Source organism: Phocoena phocoena, chromosome 17 (assembly GCF_963924675.1).
Source record: "Phocoena phocoena chromosome 17, mPhoPho1.1, whole genome shotgun sequence".
In the NCBI taxonomy this organism is placed as follows: Eukaryota; Metazoa; Chordata; class Mammalia; order Artiodactyla; family Phocoenidae; genus Phocoena; species Phocoena phocoena.
In genome coordinates, this window is record NC_089235.1 from 79,557,427 (window position 1) to 79,572,986 (window position 15,560).

The following is a 15,560-nucleotide window of genomic DNA, read 5'->3' on the forward strand; positions in this document are numbered from 1 at the left end:
GCCAAGTCGTTTTGACCACCGAGAAGGGGGAAGGTCAAGGTGGGCAAACAGACCGGAAGGGGCCCGCCGAGTCCCGACAGGGACGACTCCCGGGCTTATCCCAGGGCACCGGTGCTGCCTGCCTGGGGCGGGAGGAGTATGCATCACTCCCGCTGTGTCTGAGCTCGCTGCCCCTGCAGGGTGAGCAGGGGGCCTGGCAGAGGCTCTGCCAGCGGGACGGAGACCCCACTGCCCCCGGGGGCTTCAGGAGAGGAGACAGAGGGGCCGATGCACGGGCGGATGAGGAGGCCTTCCCACCCGACTCCGATTTCGCACCCAGTCCAGTGGGGCCCCCTAAGACTGTTTAGGAAAGATTCTGAGACCAGAACATTCTGACCCCTTGAGCCTCTCAGAAACTGGATGGTGAGTGAAGAGCAAAGCCCCAGGGGTGGGCACTCGGGGGTGGGGCAGAGGCGGGGGCACCCATGGGCGGCTGGGCGCCGCCGGGCTCCGGTCCTCCCTGGGCACGCGCACCTCACGCTGCACCCCGAGAAACCTCGCACCGCCCAGGATCTCCAGCACTGAGGCCATGAGGAGGGGGCGTGCCGGCTCGTTAGGGGAGAGGGAAGCAGGCAGAGCCGAGTCCTGCCCCTGAAGAACAACGCAGCACAGGGGGCATGTCTGGTCCTGGAAGGAGGACAGACTCCCTCAGCTGGTCGGTGATGAGTGCTCATTGATCGCCACAACACAGCCAGGATGGGGGCAGGTTGTGAGGGCAGGACAGGAGTCTGGCCTGGGGTCTACAGTCTGGTGGGGACACAGCACCCACGGGGGGCCGTCCCCCCCCAGCACAGTCCCGCTACTCCAGAACCACTGGGCTGGGGTCGAGGGGCTGACAGTGGGGAGGGAGCTTCTCCGCGTGTCCGTCCATCTCCACGCTGCCGCCCCTAACGTCTAACCCTGTCAACACCTCAAGCAGCTGCAATTCAACCACACAGGGGACGCACAGGAGTCCAAAAGTGGCACAGAAGTACACGGTGCACAGATGTCGCCCCATACACGGGAAGGAAACCGATGTGGCAACACAGCAGGAGGCAATCTGGCCCAAAGAATCAGCAACGACACTGTGAAAACGATCTGTGCTTGTTTCACAATCTTCATACCCGCATTTAAAGCAGGAAACGCACGGTCCACAGAGCAGCGCCGGGCTGGCCATGACTGCCACCGCACTAGAGCAGCGCCAGGCCGGCCGTGACTGCCACCTCGCTGCTGGGAAAGATGTAGAAACACCAGAGAAGCCGACTGCGAAGCAAGCTCTCAGCTCTCCTCGGCTCTCACGGAGGGCTCTCGGCACGCAACAAACACAGGAATGAAAACTACGTGCCGATTCAGCTACCCAAGAAGGGGATGCAACTGAAGGCGAAGCAGTGAAAAGAGCACAGAAAAGCACACCCATTTCACGTACATTCGAAGAGGGCGACCACGGCCGATAAGGGGCTCTCTGTCCTACGGCTGTGCTGACGAGCGACATGGCGGAACAGAGGCTGGGAATAAGCTGCAACACAGGAAACACGGCCGCGCCATCCTGCGACTGGCCTTTGCGAGACCACCAGCACAGCCAGCTTTCCACAGCTGAAAACAGGAGTTCAAATCCTGCCAGACAGCCCAGCTGCGTGCTTTACTGTTTTTGTTAGATCGCCTAAGGCTAATTTCTGAACATCTGGTCAAAGTTTATTAATGCAGAGACTGTAAATGTGAAATTATGGGGGGTGAGGCCTGTAGGCTGGACTCGGAGCCAAGATGCTCGAAACACTGGCAGTGCCCTGTGGCCCCACGTTGAGGTGACGGGCCCAGCCGCCCGCTCCTGCTGGCTTTAACGGAGCAATTCTACCACATCAAGTAGGCGTGCAGCCTGCTGCATCTTGGGGTCTGAGCCTGAGAGGCGGGACGTGCTGGCAACATGGAGAAACTCTGAGAGACCTGTGCTGCTACGTGAGCTCACGACTGAAGGGGGACGTGTGGCCTGTAGAGCCACAGGCAGGGGCCACACCGACTCTTATTCTATTGAGTCCCGCCCTCGGTGACCTGCCCGACTCAGGGCTGGCCCCCAGACCAGCAGACTGAGTCCTGGAGGAGGGGAGCGGCGGGCCACAGGAAGTGCCAGCCCGGTCAAGTGGCATCGGGTACCGCCATTGGTCGGCTGAAGGCGGCTCTTCCCCACCTGGACAGAGAGACATCTCCACCCTCGGACACAGCAAGGCTCAGCCAGAGAACATGAGGCTGGCTTCCGGCCACCGGAGGCTCCGGTACGTTTTGGGTCTGGGTGGGCCCTTCAGGAAGACCCCCCTGGCGCCCATGTGGCCCGACAGGCCACACGGCAAAACCCCGACGGGGCGGGCCGTCCTGAGGGATGTGACCCCTGAGACCGCAGGTCGGGCCCTGCTGCCTCAGGCCTCACCCGCTGTGGACGAGCCGGGCAGAGGGGAGCGAGGCGGGGCGCCGCGAGGCCCAGCGTGCTCCCAGGGTGCCTCGAGCTTGACGGCGGCCCTGAGGGCCCCGCGCCGCTGTGCCTGCTGCCGCCTGCCGAACACGGAGCGCAGCGCGCGCAGCTGGCCCACCTCCTGTGCCGAGAAGCAGCGCTGCCCCTCCGCAAAGCGCACCACGGCATCGAAGGACGCAGCCGCCTGCTCCCAGGCCGCCTCGTCACCCACCCCCTCCTCGGCCAGCTCGGGACTCCCCGTGGCCGCGCTCCCAAGGCGGGCCGGGGCGCCTCCCCCGAGCCCGGGGATGTGCACGAAGGTCTGGTCGGGAGGCTTCGTCCTGAGGCGCTCGGGCTCCTCCTCTGAAGACGAGCCTTCGACGAGTGTGACCTCGGGCCACAGCTTCCTCCAGGCCCGGCTGAAAACGGCGCCCGGCACCGCGTTCCAGGCACAGGCCACGTCGAGCACGGCGTCGTGCACGCTGCAGCGGGGGGTGAAGGCCTGCAGCGTGCCGCGAGGGGTGATGAAGTTCCTCATGAAATCCCTGCGAATGCCCTGGTCCATGGGCTGGATCAGGGAGGTGACGCTGGCGGGCAGGAAGATGGTGAAAATGTTCTCCGAAACCAACTCGGCCTCCCGCGGGTGGGCGCGGGAGCCGTCCAGCAGGAGGATGGCCTTGCTGTCTTCGGGCAGAGCCACAGCTCGGAAGTGCTCCTTCACCGCGGGCACAAAGATGTGATGGAACCAGTCAGTAAAAATCTCCTTGTCCACCCACGCGTTACCTTGGGCCTTGTACGCGACAGGCAGGTGCTGGATGCCCTGGACCGCCTTGGGGCCGCCGCATTTCCCGACCACCAAGGGTTTGATCCTGTGCGAGCCCGTGGCGTTGGCACACATGAGGACGCTCAGCCTGTCCTTGTTCTGCTTGGGGCCGGGCACCGCCCCGCCCTCCGGGCTGGGACTGGGCGAGCTGCGCCAGAAGAGGCCGGTCTCATCGGCGTTGTACACCTGCTCGGGGGACAGGCCGTGCTCGGCGGTTAAGCTCCGGAAGAAGCCGCAGAACTGCTCTGCAGCCTGGTGGTCGGCCGCCTGTTTCTCGCTGGACGCGTCCAGCTTCTTGATGCCGTGTCTGGCCTTAAAACGCCAGAGCCAGCCGCCAGAAAACACGCAGGGCTCGGTCAACTGCATCTGCTCGTAGAAGTCCTTGGCCTTTTCAATGAGCATGGGGCCCGAGACGGGCACGCCCTCGGCACGCTTCACCAGGAACCACTCGTACAGCACGCGGTCCAGGTGCTCGAGCTTGGGCGTGTGCAGCGTGCGCCGGTGCGCCAGGGCCTTGTCCGAGTCGGAGCTGGCGAAGAAGCGGAGCAGCTGGGCCTTGTGGGCCCTGATGTCGTATAGGGTGGACATGCCCACGTTGTACTCCTGCATCAGCGCCTTCCTGCTCTCCCCCTTCTCCAGGCGCCGGCAGATGTCCATCTTCTCCTTCAGGGTCAGCACCACCCTCTTGCGCTTCTCCCCCAGGCTCCTCCCGGCAGCCGGCTTGGAGGCCATGAGGAGGGGGCTCGTCCCGGCCGACAGGGGTCGCACCTGAGCCAGTACTGGAGGACTTTCCAACCCTCCTTCCCCTCCCAACACCCTCGCCCACTGGCGTCCTGCTGATGCTGATACGGGCCCACCACGAGCCAAGGCCTCTTCCGGGCTCGGGCAGCTTCCCGGCCCTCTCTGCAGGGGGGACGAGCGTCAGCCACCCGAGGCTTCCACGGCTGGAACCTCCAGCCTTCTCTGCAGGGACGGTGGCAGCTTCTCCCTTCAAGCACGGACCGGAGGGTAAAGGGGCCCCGGGAGCTGGTTTCCGGCAAATCGAGATTTCACCGTCTGAGCCGTGGGTGCCTCTCTCACGCACATCGTGCTTTAGCAGCTGGAAAGCAAAAAGGGGAAGAAAGAAAAACGTTACGGAGCCCGCTACTTTCGACGTGCTGGGGAGCGGCAGGGGACGGTGTCATGGAGGCGATGAACACGCGAGCTGGCCGGCAGGTGGTGCAGGGAAGAGGCCTGCCCGGCGGAGGGGGGCTGCCTGGCGCGCTGGGCACACTGGCACTTCTCAGCTTCCACAGTGACCTCCGAGTTGCTCGCTATGGCTCCAAATTGAAAGTGGCTCTCTTGGAAGCAACCTGGCCTCCCGGGAAAAACGCCAAGGGCGATGCCACTGGACAAAGCAAGGAAGCCATAGGCGCTGAGCGACCTCAGAGCCACGTCCCACCTCCAGAACCAACCTTCCCGCTGTAGCTGCTCTCGGCCCACCTGACCTATCCACCTTCACAAAGCCCTTGTTCCTTTGAGGGCGGCCGAGGCAGGGGATGGAGGTGCTGCAGGGGGCAGGGATTCCTCTAGACTTCCGGGGCTGAGGAACCTGCAAACCTCTTCTGAAACAAGGTCCCCTCAAACCCTCTCTTTGACAGCAGGCCCCAAACTGCTTCTAGAAAACCAGGCCTTGGTAGGCCTCGGGCTCCTCCCAGAGGGGCTGCCAGTCTCTCAGCTACTGGTCCCCACAGCGACATGCTCAGACGCCAAGGATGCCTCTGGAAGCACAGTCACACGTGAGCGTGCAAACAACACTCACACGCACCCTCCCTGCCTCACACACACACAAGACACTGGAAATGGCCAGGCCAGAGCGGGCTTCCTGAATACTTGTTGATCGAGAACACTCTATGAATAAATTACTAATTCATGCTGGAAACAAAAATACGAGAACTGTCTTCTGGCCCCGCTGGGAGCAGGGTGGTCTTCCTGCATCAGTTATATATCCTTGTAAGTAGTAAACTTTGTGTTTAAGTTGACATACACGTCTTTGGTTAAAGCTAGTAAGAGAACATAAAGGAAAGTGACTTATATAAACCCCACAGCTCTGGTCTAACTTGTCTTTCATCATCATCTACCTTTCATCCTCATAAAGATCTGGGTCATTACAGTCCCTTCCAGCTGGTCATGTCCATCCCTTTATGACAATTTCCCCAAACGCCCCCCACCCCTCCCTGCTCCGTGGAGCAGACATGTAGGACTGAGCAGATGGTCCTGGCTGACCTGGGCAGCCTGTGAGAATCACAGCCCTGTCACACGTCACCTGGTAAAACGCCAACTTCTTCCAGCCCCCGAGGAGTGAAGAGCTGTTATCCCCACACTGACCAGCCCTGGCTGGTCTGCTCGGGCCGTGTGGCGTGTCTGCCACGAGTCCTGTCTTCTCCCTCCCGGCCAGCTGTGTCCCCTGGCTTCCCTCGCACCCGGGAGGGACTGCCAGTCACCGAGGCAGCACCACAGGCAGCTGACAGCATCCGTCGCCAGGTCCCAGCGTGGAAAGGCAGCAACTCCCACCTCACCTCCCTCCCGAACCCTCACACTCGGCTCTGTCCAACTTCACGCCACGGGTGAGGCCACAGGACTACTCACGCGTGCAACATAAAAAGGTAGCCCCTTGAGACCACAGCTCAACAGAAATGAAGTTTATTCAGATGTAGCAAGAGTCCCAAAGACAAATCCTAGGCATGTCAGCAGCCAGCCCAAGGTACGCCCTTTAACCCTTCTCAGTCAGTCTCCTGGTCTGCAAAGTGCGGGTGCTGGGACCTATTTTCATTCTATTGGCTTGGCTATAAAGTTTGTTCAGGCTTTTCCATAAGATGCTAGGGAAAATCCCGAACGACCTTTCCGGCTAACGCAATATTTACTGGGGGACAGTGTGACTGTGCACTGCTTGGCCCTGTGGAGAGCAGAGGGAACTAAAGGCCATAATCCATCCTTAAGGAAACATTTAATTTAAAACCACCATAAAAACCAGGAGGAAATAGGGGACCCCCGGTCACTTGCGAGGGACTGACTCTAAGCACAAAAGGCAGGAGGAAGGGCCAGACGTGGCACCGGGAGGAGGCTCAGCGCCAGACACGGGCTCACTGTGGACGCTTCCTCACGTCTGAGCCTGATACAAGGGAGATGGAAACACCGGTCCCGCTGGAGAGACAAAAACTTCCTTTAAAAGTGAAATTCAGATATTACTTCTGAAACAATTTCTTAAACCAAAAGGAAACAACACGGCCAAAAAATTAAAACGGTTTTAAGCCTTGCCACTGATACCCTCTTGGGCCACAGGGGCAGAGATGGGGCAGGAGAGAGAAGAGTGGGGCACCACCTGCATTCTGCCCCTTCCTGTAGGCGGGGAGACGCTCTTCCTTAGAGGAGAGCCTGAGGAATTTAGGAGGAGGATGTGAGAAACCACGTTTCCTCGGCAGTAGCCAGTAGTGTGCAAGGGCGTGTGTGGGGAGCGGGGCGACTATCAGAAAAATACTCCGGACACAAGTGTTCCGGCCCGAAGAAGGGCTGGATTAAGTCTTGAGGGGCAAGAGGGAATGGGGAGGGGTCCTGGGTCAGGGGCGGACATGGGGGTGCGCACCCTGCAGAGAGGGGAGGCGGGCAGTTAGTTACCCACGCAGACCCCTACTTCGTGGGCGCAGGTGCGGGGCCGTGGGCAGCCCGAAGCAGGGGGACGGCTCGGGTTAGGGGAGAGGCTTGTTTTGACAGCGTTTCTAACGCCGGGGGCCACGTCTGGGGCAGAAAGGCAAAAACCAAAAAGAAAAGAAAGCGGCCAGGTCTCAGGCCGGCTCCTTCCTGGCGAAGGGACCTCGGGGTCTGGTCCTTCCTCGGGGGGAAGCCCCGGCCAGGCTCGCAGGGAGGCTGCGGAGAGACCAGATCGGTTTCGGGGGCCCGGGGGAAGCTCCGCACCAGCAGCTCGGCCCCGGGCCCCGGCCGGCGCCCCCGCAAGCCTGAACGCCACTCACCTGCTGACCACGAGCCGCCACCGCCGGCCGGAAACGCCCCGCCCCCCGCCGGTCCGCGCCGCTCCGCCTTCCCCCAGCCACTTCCGGGACGCTCTAGGCGGCCCGGGGGACTCGGCGTTTCTGTGTCTCCGCGGGTAGCGGCGGGCGCGCGGTGACCATAGGCTCGGGTTCGGAGATGGGTGCATCTCTGGGCCGAAAAGGCGGGGCCTCTTGTCCTGGGCAGGGGTGGCAGCAGGGCAGGGTGGGCCCGGCACCCCCAGCCGGGAGGCCTTGTGTGGGGACGTTTCTGATGAAGGAGGGCAGTGCTTGAGCCCCTCCCTTTGCGAAGTCCACCGGCCAACGCTGTTTTCCTCCTCTCTGGCCTCATCCACCCCTAATTTAGATGATTTGGATGATGAGATTTGAAATTTCTGAGCTGGGGAGACTTGGATGAGATTCAGACTTGAGTTGATGCTGTAATGAGTTGAGATTTGGGGGACCTTCGGATGGGGTGAATGTATTTTGCATGGGGGGCAGAGGACGTCCAAGCTCGAATCCCCAGAACCGGTGACTGGGTCACCTCACATGGCATCAGGGACTTTGCAGATGCAATTGCGTTACGATTTTTGAGATGGGAGATTATCCCGATTATGAGGATGGGCCCGGTGTCATCACAGGGTCCTCATAAGAGGGAGGAAGGAGGCACAGAGCCGGAGAAGGATGTGAGGATGCAGGCAGAGGGAGAAAAGGAGATGTGACAGCAGCCGCAGGATGGAGTGTGCGCCTAGAAGATGGAGGAAGGGGCCACCAGCCAAGAATGCAGGGCCTGCAGGAGACGGAAAAGAGCCTGCAGAAGGAAACAGCTCTGTGGACCCCTTGATTTTTAGCTCCGTAAGGCTCGCATCAGACTTCTGACCTCCAGAACTGTAAGGTGATAAATGTGGGGGGGTTTTGGGGTTTTTTTTTTGCGGTACGGGGGCCTCTCACTGTTGTGGCCTCTCCCGTTGTGGAACACAGGCTCCGGACGCGCAGGCTCAGCGGCCATGGCCCACGGGCCCAGTCGCTCCGCGGCATGTGGGATCTTCCCGGACCGGGGCACGAACCCGTGTCCCCTGCATCGGCAGGCGGACTGTCAACCACTGTGCCACCAGGGAAGCCCTGTGTGTTGTTTTAAGCCCAGTTTATGGTCATGTGTTGCAGCAGCAACAGGGAACTAGGATAGATTTGCATAGTTCTCTCCCTCTTCGTTCACCTTCTTCCCTTGGCTCCCAGGACGCGACCACCCCTGGCCCTCCTTCCTCACCCTCCCCTGATGATTCCCAACGGGCCAGCTTCACCCCTCGGCTCTCTCCTCTCTGCCCATGCCCCCTCCTGGGATCTCCTCCAGTCTCCTGCTGTGCCTACCAGCAAAGGCAGGCAGCTCCCAAATTTATGCCTCCTGCCAGGACCCCTCCCGCAAACTCTAGCCGCCTGTGCCCTACCCAGCGTCCCGACGTACGTAGCCTTCTAACCCTCGAGCCGGCATTTCTACACCTGCGCTCGCACCCCTCCCCTGGCTGGGCTCCAGCTTCACACCACCCACCGCGGTGAGTGGCAGCTCCACGTCTCCATCTCTCCGGCCAAAAACGCGGAGTCGTCCCTGACTCTCTGTCCCCCCACCCCCCACGCTCTGCCCTCCACATCCAGGCAGCGTCTGGCCTCTGCTCACTCCCCCCAGGCCGCCCTGAACCCGCTGTTGCCTCCCCTGGCCCTGGCTTCTGCCCTTGCCCCACGGCGGACTGGAGGGCCCTTAGCCATTGGGGTCTCCGGGGATGGTGAGGTTGACCCCAGGAAGGCCGTCTTCATCCCCGCATGGACTCTGCGGCCACCTTGTGGGAACCGGATCTCTTGCTCCCCTCAGAACCTGCTGGGGCCGATGCTCCCACGATCACACTGGGAGCCTTGGGCCTCGTCTCCAGGACTGAGTCCACTCTGGCAGAGAGGAAGGGGTCGGGAAGAGACAAGGAGAAGGAAGACCATCCCCTGGTGTCACATGAAGCCTGGCATGGAGGGCCCCCTCCCCCAAGTATCTCCCCAACGCACAGGGTCAGGCCCCCCACCAAGCCAGACTGTCCACAGCCCAAAGGCCTTGGAGAGGGTCTGGCTGAGCGGACGCCCCCTCACCGCCCCCTCCAGTGGCATCCCACGTGCCCCAGAAAGGTCCTCCTGGGCCACCAGGCCTGGCGAGGTCCTGCTCTCACTGTCTTCCAAGCCCACGGGGCTCCTGAGTGCTGTGGCCCCTCTGCCCATGGCCCTTGGCCTGCGCCATGCTGGGCACCCAGCCCAGGTTCCAGACCCTCGGGTGGAGAGATGTCCGGTCCCCCCAGAGCCAGGGCGAGGGTTTCTCACAGCAGAGAGGACTTTACTTGGGGGCTGGGGGTGTGGCCAGAGCTCCTGGCTCCCCGACTTTACTCGGGGAGGTAGGAGTGGACAGGAGAAGGGGGGCCGGCTAGGGGCTCAGTCCTGAGAGGCCCCGAGGCCCTGAGGACTCGGGAACACACAGGAGGGGCACCTCTGCGACCAGGGCTCTCTGGGGACAGAGACCCCTGAGCCCAGGACAGACGGTGTGGGGCTGGCACACCGATCAGGTGGACGGGGTCTCAGTGCCCTGCACGCACACTCAGTTGTGGGACACGCATTTACACACGCCCTCCACGTGCACTGTTCACCCAGGAACACACCCTCACACATGCATTCCACACGGTCGCTCCCACATGCAGTTTTCACACAGAGACACCCTCACAGAGTCAGAGCTTGCAGTACACGGCTTTAATTTTGAGAACCTATAATGGGGAGCCTGGCACTGTGGACACTCTCCCCAATCTGTCAGGGATCTGGCAGTGCACCAATTACCCTCCTGGTGATACATGCATTTTTCTAAAGGAAAATGTCTACAAATGTGGAAGAGAATTCAGTTGCAGTTTTGCAGTAATACCCCATCTTTATTTTTTTAATTAATTCTGCATAAAATAATGAATTCATCCAAAACTGATGTCCATGAAAGTGTGGAACCACGTGGAAGCCCCAGGAGGTGGCAGTGGCCCGTTGGTAAGGAACCCCTGTGAGGTGGGTCTACCCTACACAGCCTGCCTCCCCCCAGTGCCCAGCCCCACCACCAGTCCTAGCAGCCCCAGCTTCACACTGACAAGATCAGGGAAATCTCTGAGCTATGTGAACAGGCAGGATTTCCAGGGAACCCAACCGGTTTGGGCGGGCAGGTGGAGGGCCACGAGAGAACAGGAAAATCTGGAGTCCTAGGAGGTGGCCGCAGAGCAGAGGAAAGGAAGGGGGCTAAGGGGAAGTCACATCGAAGCCACACCTCGACCCCATTCCTGTGTGGAGGGACCGCAGGCAGTCACGCCCCCACAGGCCTTCCCGGAAAGCTGGATCCCACCAAAGGATCCAGGCTCCATTGAGGCTCACTGCATGCCCAGTGCATGAGTGACGGGATGGGGCTCAGCATTGGCCCAGGGTCGGCGCTCAGGCTTTGACCCCAGTGAGAGCTCAGTTTGGGGCCCAGGTCAGAGCTCAAACTGTTATGAGGAGTGGAGTTTAATAACTGTCCACAGGGCATCACAGCCGTGGTCTTCTATATTTGAGTCATGTCCATTAGGTCATCTATCTCGGTCAGCTTGGGCTGCCATGACAAAATTCCAGAGTCTGGGTGACATAAACAAGAGAATTTTTTCTCTTCCAGTTCTGGAGCGCAGCAGTCTGAGATCAGGGTTCCTGGGCGGGCAGGTTCTGGTGGGGACTCTATTCCTGGTTTGCAGGTGGCTCCCTCGTACTGTATCCTCGCGTGGTAGAGAGAGAGCTGGTGCCACATCTTCTCAGGTCACCGAATCCCATCGTGAGGGCCCCAACCTCATGACCTCATCCAACCCTGAGGCCCCCTCTCTGAAAACCATCAGGGTGGGGGTTAGGGCTCTAACATATGAATTAGGGGAGGACACAGTTCAGCCCATAGCACTGCGCCCTTGGCCCTCGAAATTCACGTCCTTCTCACATGCACGGCGCATTCCCGTCATCCCAATAAGCCCAGGAGTCTTAACTCATTACAGGGTCCGCACTAACCCCTAAAGCCCAAAGTCTCCTCCAGACCCTCTCTACGTCAGACATGGCCGAGTCCAGGTAGGATTCATCCTGGCAAATTCCTCTCTGGCTGTGAATCTGTGCAACCAGACAAATTACGTGCCTCCAAAATACAGCAGAGATTCCCACCACAAAGGGAAAAATCGTAAGGGAGAGTGGCGGGTCCCAACCCCAGCAAAGCGGCGTCACCGCCGGGGCTCCCGGCGGGTCCTGCCTGCGTCAGCCAAGGACTGTGTCGTGCTGTGCTGTGCACGGCCGGGTGTGGAGCAGCATTCTCGGCCTGCACACCTGGACACCAGGAGCACCCCCATTCGGGCGACTGAAAATGTCTTCACACCCCACCAAACGTCCCCTGGGCCACGGAAACGCCCCCATCTGGGAACCACTGCCTTACAGCAACCACTTCATATCAGATCACATCAGCGAACACACGGGCAACTGTCAATATTTGAAGAATGAGTGCTTCAGGCTGGTGCTAGGTGCTGGGTGCCTTGAACACAAAACAGATAAGAAAGGCCCCAGCCCAGGGCACCGCAGCTCCCCGTGAACTGGGGTGGGGGAGGGGCGCAGACGGCAGCCCCACAAGGGAACAGTGAAGGCACAAACATTTTACATCCCACGTGAGGCAGCTGAGCTGAGGGGGCGGGGGGCGGGGGGGGGCACGTTCAGAGAGAAAGTGCCAGGCACGTAGCGTAGGCAAGGAAGGTGCACTGGTGCAGGGGACACGCTCACCTCTGTGTGACCTTGAGCAAGTTCCTCCCTCTCTGGGCCCCAGGCTCCAAGGGACAGAGCCCGGCCTTGGGGGAGCCGGGGGGCTGGAGTTGGGGTAGACCCCAGGAGTGCTGTGAATCCCGGGAGGGCCGGGTCTCAAGGCACCCCTGGCCCACACCGCCCTGTCACCCTGCTCCCAGGCTGCCCCCCACTGCGAGGCATCCACTGCCCCTCGGCCTTCCCTGCGGCCCACGGAGCCCCTTCCCCTAAGGATGTTGCGCCTGGCAACATCCTTTCCACCCCTGACGTGCCCTGGGCCCTTTTCTGGGGGGTAAACCAAGGAGGGGAGTGAGATGTGCTCCACGAGGCCATCCACAGGGCCAGGAAGACCTGAGGAAATGAGAGGCCCTCTCCCCCTGTAGGAGGAGCTCGTGCCCCCAGACACACCCTGGGGCCAGCAGGCAGTGGGTGCAGCCTGTGCCTGCCACCACCTGGTCGACACTCCAAGGGGTCCCAGGGAGACTGGGCACAAAGGGAGGGTCAGGTTGAGAGGGCAACAGGGACCACTCATGGCCCCCAGGGCAACAGCAGCCAGGAGCCACTGGCCCTCCCAGGTGCAGAGGAATGAGGGGAAGGGCCAGTCCCAGAGGCTGGCTGGAGCTGCTGTGATGGGAGAAGGCTGGTGACGCCATGGTGGCCCAGGCGTCAGGTGCGGCAGAACAGGTGGCCTGACTGCTGAGCATCTCACCCTCAGGTCTTGGCCAGTGGAAGCCTTTATAGGATCCTTATGGGACCCAGGACACAAACAGGGTGGAGAGGGGGCCTGGGTCTGGATGGAAAATATCTGGCCCAGTGCCGAGCTCTTGTCACCTCCTCGTCCCGCAGAGGCCACTGACACGGCATTTCCAGGACTCCCTTGCAGCTAAAGTGCCACGGTGTGGTGGGGTATTGAGTAAGGTCATGAGGGTGAGGCCCGCAGCTCCGGCCCGTACGTTGTGCTCCACACCCGCGCGCCCTGGCAGCCTCCCCAGAAGGTCCCCACCAGGCCCCCTCTCTGCAGCCCACATTTCCTTCCTGCTGATTGTGCCATCTGATCAAGGCCTGTCACCCCAGTGGGACTCAGCCACAGGGGTCAGCATGGCTCCCACACAGAGCACAGTGGGGCCGAGGGAGGGGCCCTCAACCTGGGCTCAAAGACAAGAGTGAGTGAATCTGGGGAATACGCTCTCCTTTCTCTGGCCTTGCCGCCCCTCTGAGGTGGTGAAGAAGTGGTCTGCGGCCTCGTCCTGGGGCGGCTGAGAAATGGCCCCTGCCCCGGGCAGGCTCTGCCTTCCCGAAGCAGAAAGAAGGCCAAAGGGAGCGGGAGGGTGCAGCCGTCGGGGGGGCTGGAGATTGGGACCTGCCCCGCCCTGGGGCCCTGCAGCCAGGAAGCTACTGGTGTTGACTGTGGGCAGCCACCCCCCCCACCCCAGCCAGCAGAACCATATAAAGCCGCCCAAGGTCTGCTCCCTGCTGCCCACCCACCACCATGAAGGCTGTCCTCCTTGCCCTGCTAGCCGCTGTCTTGGCCCTGCAGCCAGGTGAGACCGCAGGGGGTCACGGGGCAGGGTGGGGGGAGCAGGGCCGGGGCGGGGGGCGGGGGGGGGATGATCGAGGAAGGCCAGAGGGGCAGAGAGGAAGGAGGGGGCAGGCTGGGCGGAAGGACACGAGGCAGGGGCGCGGAGAAGGGGCTTTGACCCCACCCAGCTCCCCCTGGGGCAGCTCTTAGTGCAGCCAGGATACCGGGTCATCTCCTAGCTGTCCCCCGAGGCGGGAGCAGGCTGGGCAGCACGGGGGTCTCTCCTCCAGCGCCGTGGGGCTGGCCTGGCTGCTGGAGGTATGCGCAGAGAGCCTGTGGAGTGGGTGGGGGGCACAGGGGCAAAGGGCCTCAAGTGAAGAAGGGCCACAGAGGGTCGGAGGGAAGAGATCCTTCTGCCCAGGCCCAGCCCCGGCTTCTGATGGGGGCAGCAGGGGTAGGCTGTGGGCCTGCACTGCTCCAGTCTGGACTCAGGCCCGGTAGGGACTCTCCCGGGCCAGGGCCCCGGGTGATCAGTAAAGCCCTCAGAGCCTCAGCACCCTCTTCTGGAAAGCAGGGATCATGGTGGTGCCCGAGGACACACGGGTCGGCCAGCGTGTGTGGTGCCCGAGCACAGGCTGGCCGTGGGGAACCTGTTGGCACTGGGGTGACATGGATCCCAGCTTCATCATTGTTTTACCCAGAGGAGACCTAATCATCATGACAGCTGGGGCCACTGCCCCCCGGGACAGAGCAGGGCGGGGCCAGGGGCGCACCTCCGGGCTCACAGCTCCGGGTTGGGGGGAGGGGGATGCTGAGAGGGAGTGTGAAGGGTCCTGTCCATCCTGCCCTCACCTGCCTGGTGCGCGTCCCTCTCAGGAGCGTGGGCATTGTAACAGGGCCTTAGAAGCAAGGGGGTGGGCATGGTGCCCTCCCTGTGAGGGGCCCCCAGTTTGTGGCTCTTGTGTACCAGACAGTGCTCTCTACTGTGTGACCTATGAGAAAAAGAGGTTCCCCCCACACCCCCGCAGTGTGGGAGGGCAGGCTGGGCAGCCTCTGAGCTCCACCCCACCCCCACCTTGCAGGCACCGCCCTGCAGTGTTACTCCTGCCAGGCCGAGGTCAGCAACCAGGACTGCCAGCACGTGCAGAACTGCAGCCACTCTGAGACCCAGTGCTGGACCGAGCGCATCCGTAAGTGGCCCTGCTGTCCCCGCAGGCCTCCCTGTGCCCCTGCCCTGCCCCCTGCACCATCCCCTAGAAGCCCTGCACCTTCCCTCCACTGGCAGGGATTCAAAGGGCCTGGGATTAGGTCTCTGCGCTGGACTGTTCAGCCTTCTGTCCACCTGCCCACTTGTTCTCCTGTCCACACATAAATATAGATGCCCAGCTTCCCATCTATATTTGGTGGGTGAGTATCCAGGGCCCGGCCCTCGCCCAGTGGTCCCCATGCCTCGCCCAGGTGCTGTTGATCTCCTGACCCTCATCAGGAAGGGCTGCAGCTCGCACTGTGTGGAGGACTCAGAGAACTACTACGTGGGCGAGAAAAACGTCACATGTTGCTCTACTGACCTGTGCAACGCCAGCGGGGCCCACACCCTGCAGCCGGCCATCGTCACCCTGACCCTGCTCACCGCTCTTGGTGTGCTGCTGTTCTGGGGCCCCGGGCAGCTGTAGGATCCAGGAGGACGCTGTTGTGTCCCATGCTGGGCAGTGGTGCCCAGGGGCCCGGGGGGCACTCCTCACACACACCCGGTCCAGTCACGGCCCCTTCTGAACCCTAACTCAGGTCGGGCGATGCCCCTCTGCCCTTTCCAGCCCTCCCTGGCTCCCTCCAGGACTCCAGCCCAGCTCCCACCGCCCGGCAGGCTGCGCTCTGTGATGTGGAACAGCGTGC

General features: G+C 61.6%; 2 protein-coding genes across 2 annotated transcripts; one reads left to right on the plus strand and one right to left on the minus strand.

The window, feature by feature from the left end:
• Positions 1–838: 838 nt before the first annotated feature.
• On the minus strand, positions 839–4,013 carry JRK (Jrk helix-turn-helix protein). The gene is made up of 3 exons (XM_065895160.1): positions 2,438–4,013; positions 1,445–1,611; positions 839–958 (listed from the first exon to the last, which is right to left on the minus strand). The coding sequence occupies exons 1-3, from the start codon at positions 4,011–4,013 to the stop codon at positions 839–841; spliced, it is 1,863 nt and encodes a 620-aa protein (XP_065751232.1).
• Positions 4,014–13,637: 9,624 nt separating this feature from the next.
• LOC136137276 (prostate stem cell antigen-like) lies at positions 13,638–15,340 on the plus strand. The gene is made up of 3 exons (XM_065895685.1): positions 13,638–13,689; positions 14,750–14,857; positions 15,126–15,340. Exons 1-3 carry the CDS (start codon positions 13,638–13,640, stop codon positions 15,338–15,340), a joined length of 375 nt encoding a protein of 124 aa, XP_065751757.1.
• Positions 15,341–15,560: the final 220 nt, after the last annotated feature.

Bases quoted from the DNA above. Each gene is read 5' to 3' on its own strand.
- JRK (XM_065895160.1), bottom strand. From the start codon at position 4,013: ATGGCCTCCAAGCCGGCTGCCGGGAGGAGCCTGGGGGAGAAGCGCAAG. The intron at 1,612-2,437 runs GTGAGGCCTGAG...TCCTGTTTTCAG, and splicing joins GCCCGGCTCGTCCACAGCGG to CTGTGGAAAGCTGGCTGTGC. The intron at 959-1,444 runs GTACGTGAAATG...GTTGAATTGCAG, and splicing joins CGTGGTCGCCCTCTTCGAAT to CTGCTTGAGGTGTTGACAGG.
- LOC136137276 (XM_065895685.1), top strand. From the start codon at position 13,638: ATGAAGGCTGTCCTCCTTGCCCTGCTAGCCGCTGTCTTGGCCCTGCAG. The intron at 13,690-14,749 runs GTGAGACCGCAG...CCCACCTTGCAG, and splicing joins TGTCTTGGCCCTGCAGCCAG to GCACCGCCCTGCAGTGTTAC. The intron at 14,858-15,125 runs GTAAGTGGCCCT...TGCCTCGCCCAG, and splicing joins GTGCTGGACCGAGCGCATCC to GTGCTGTTGATCTCCTGACC.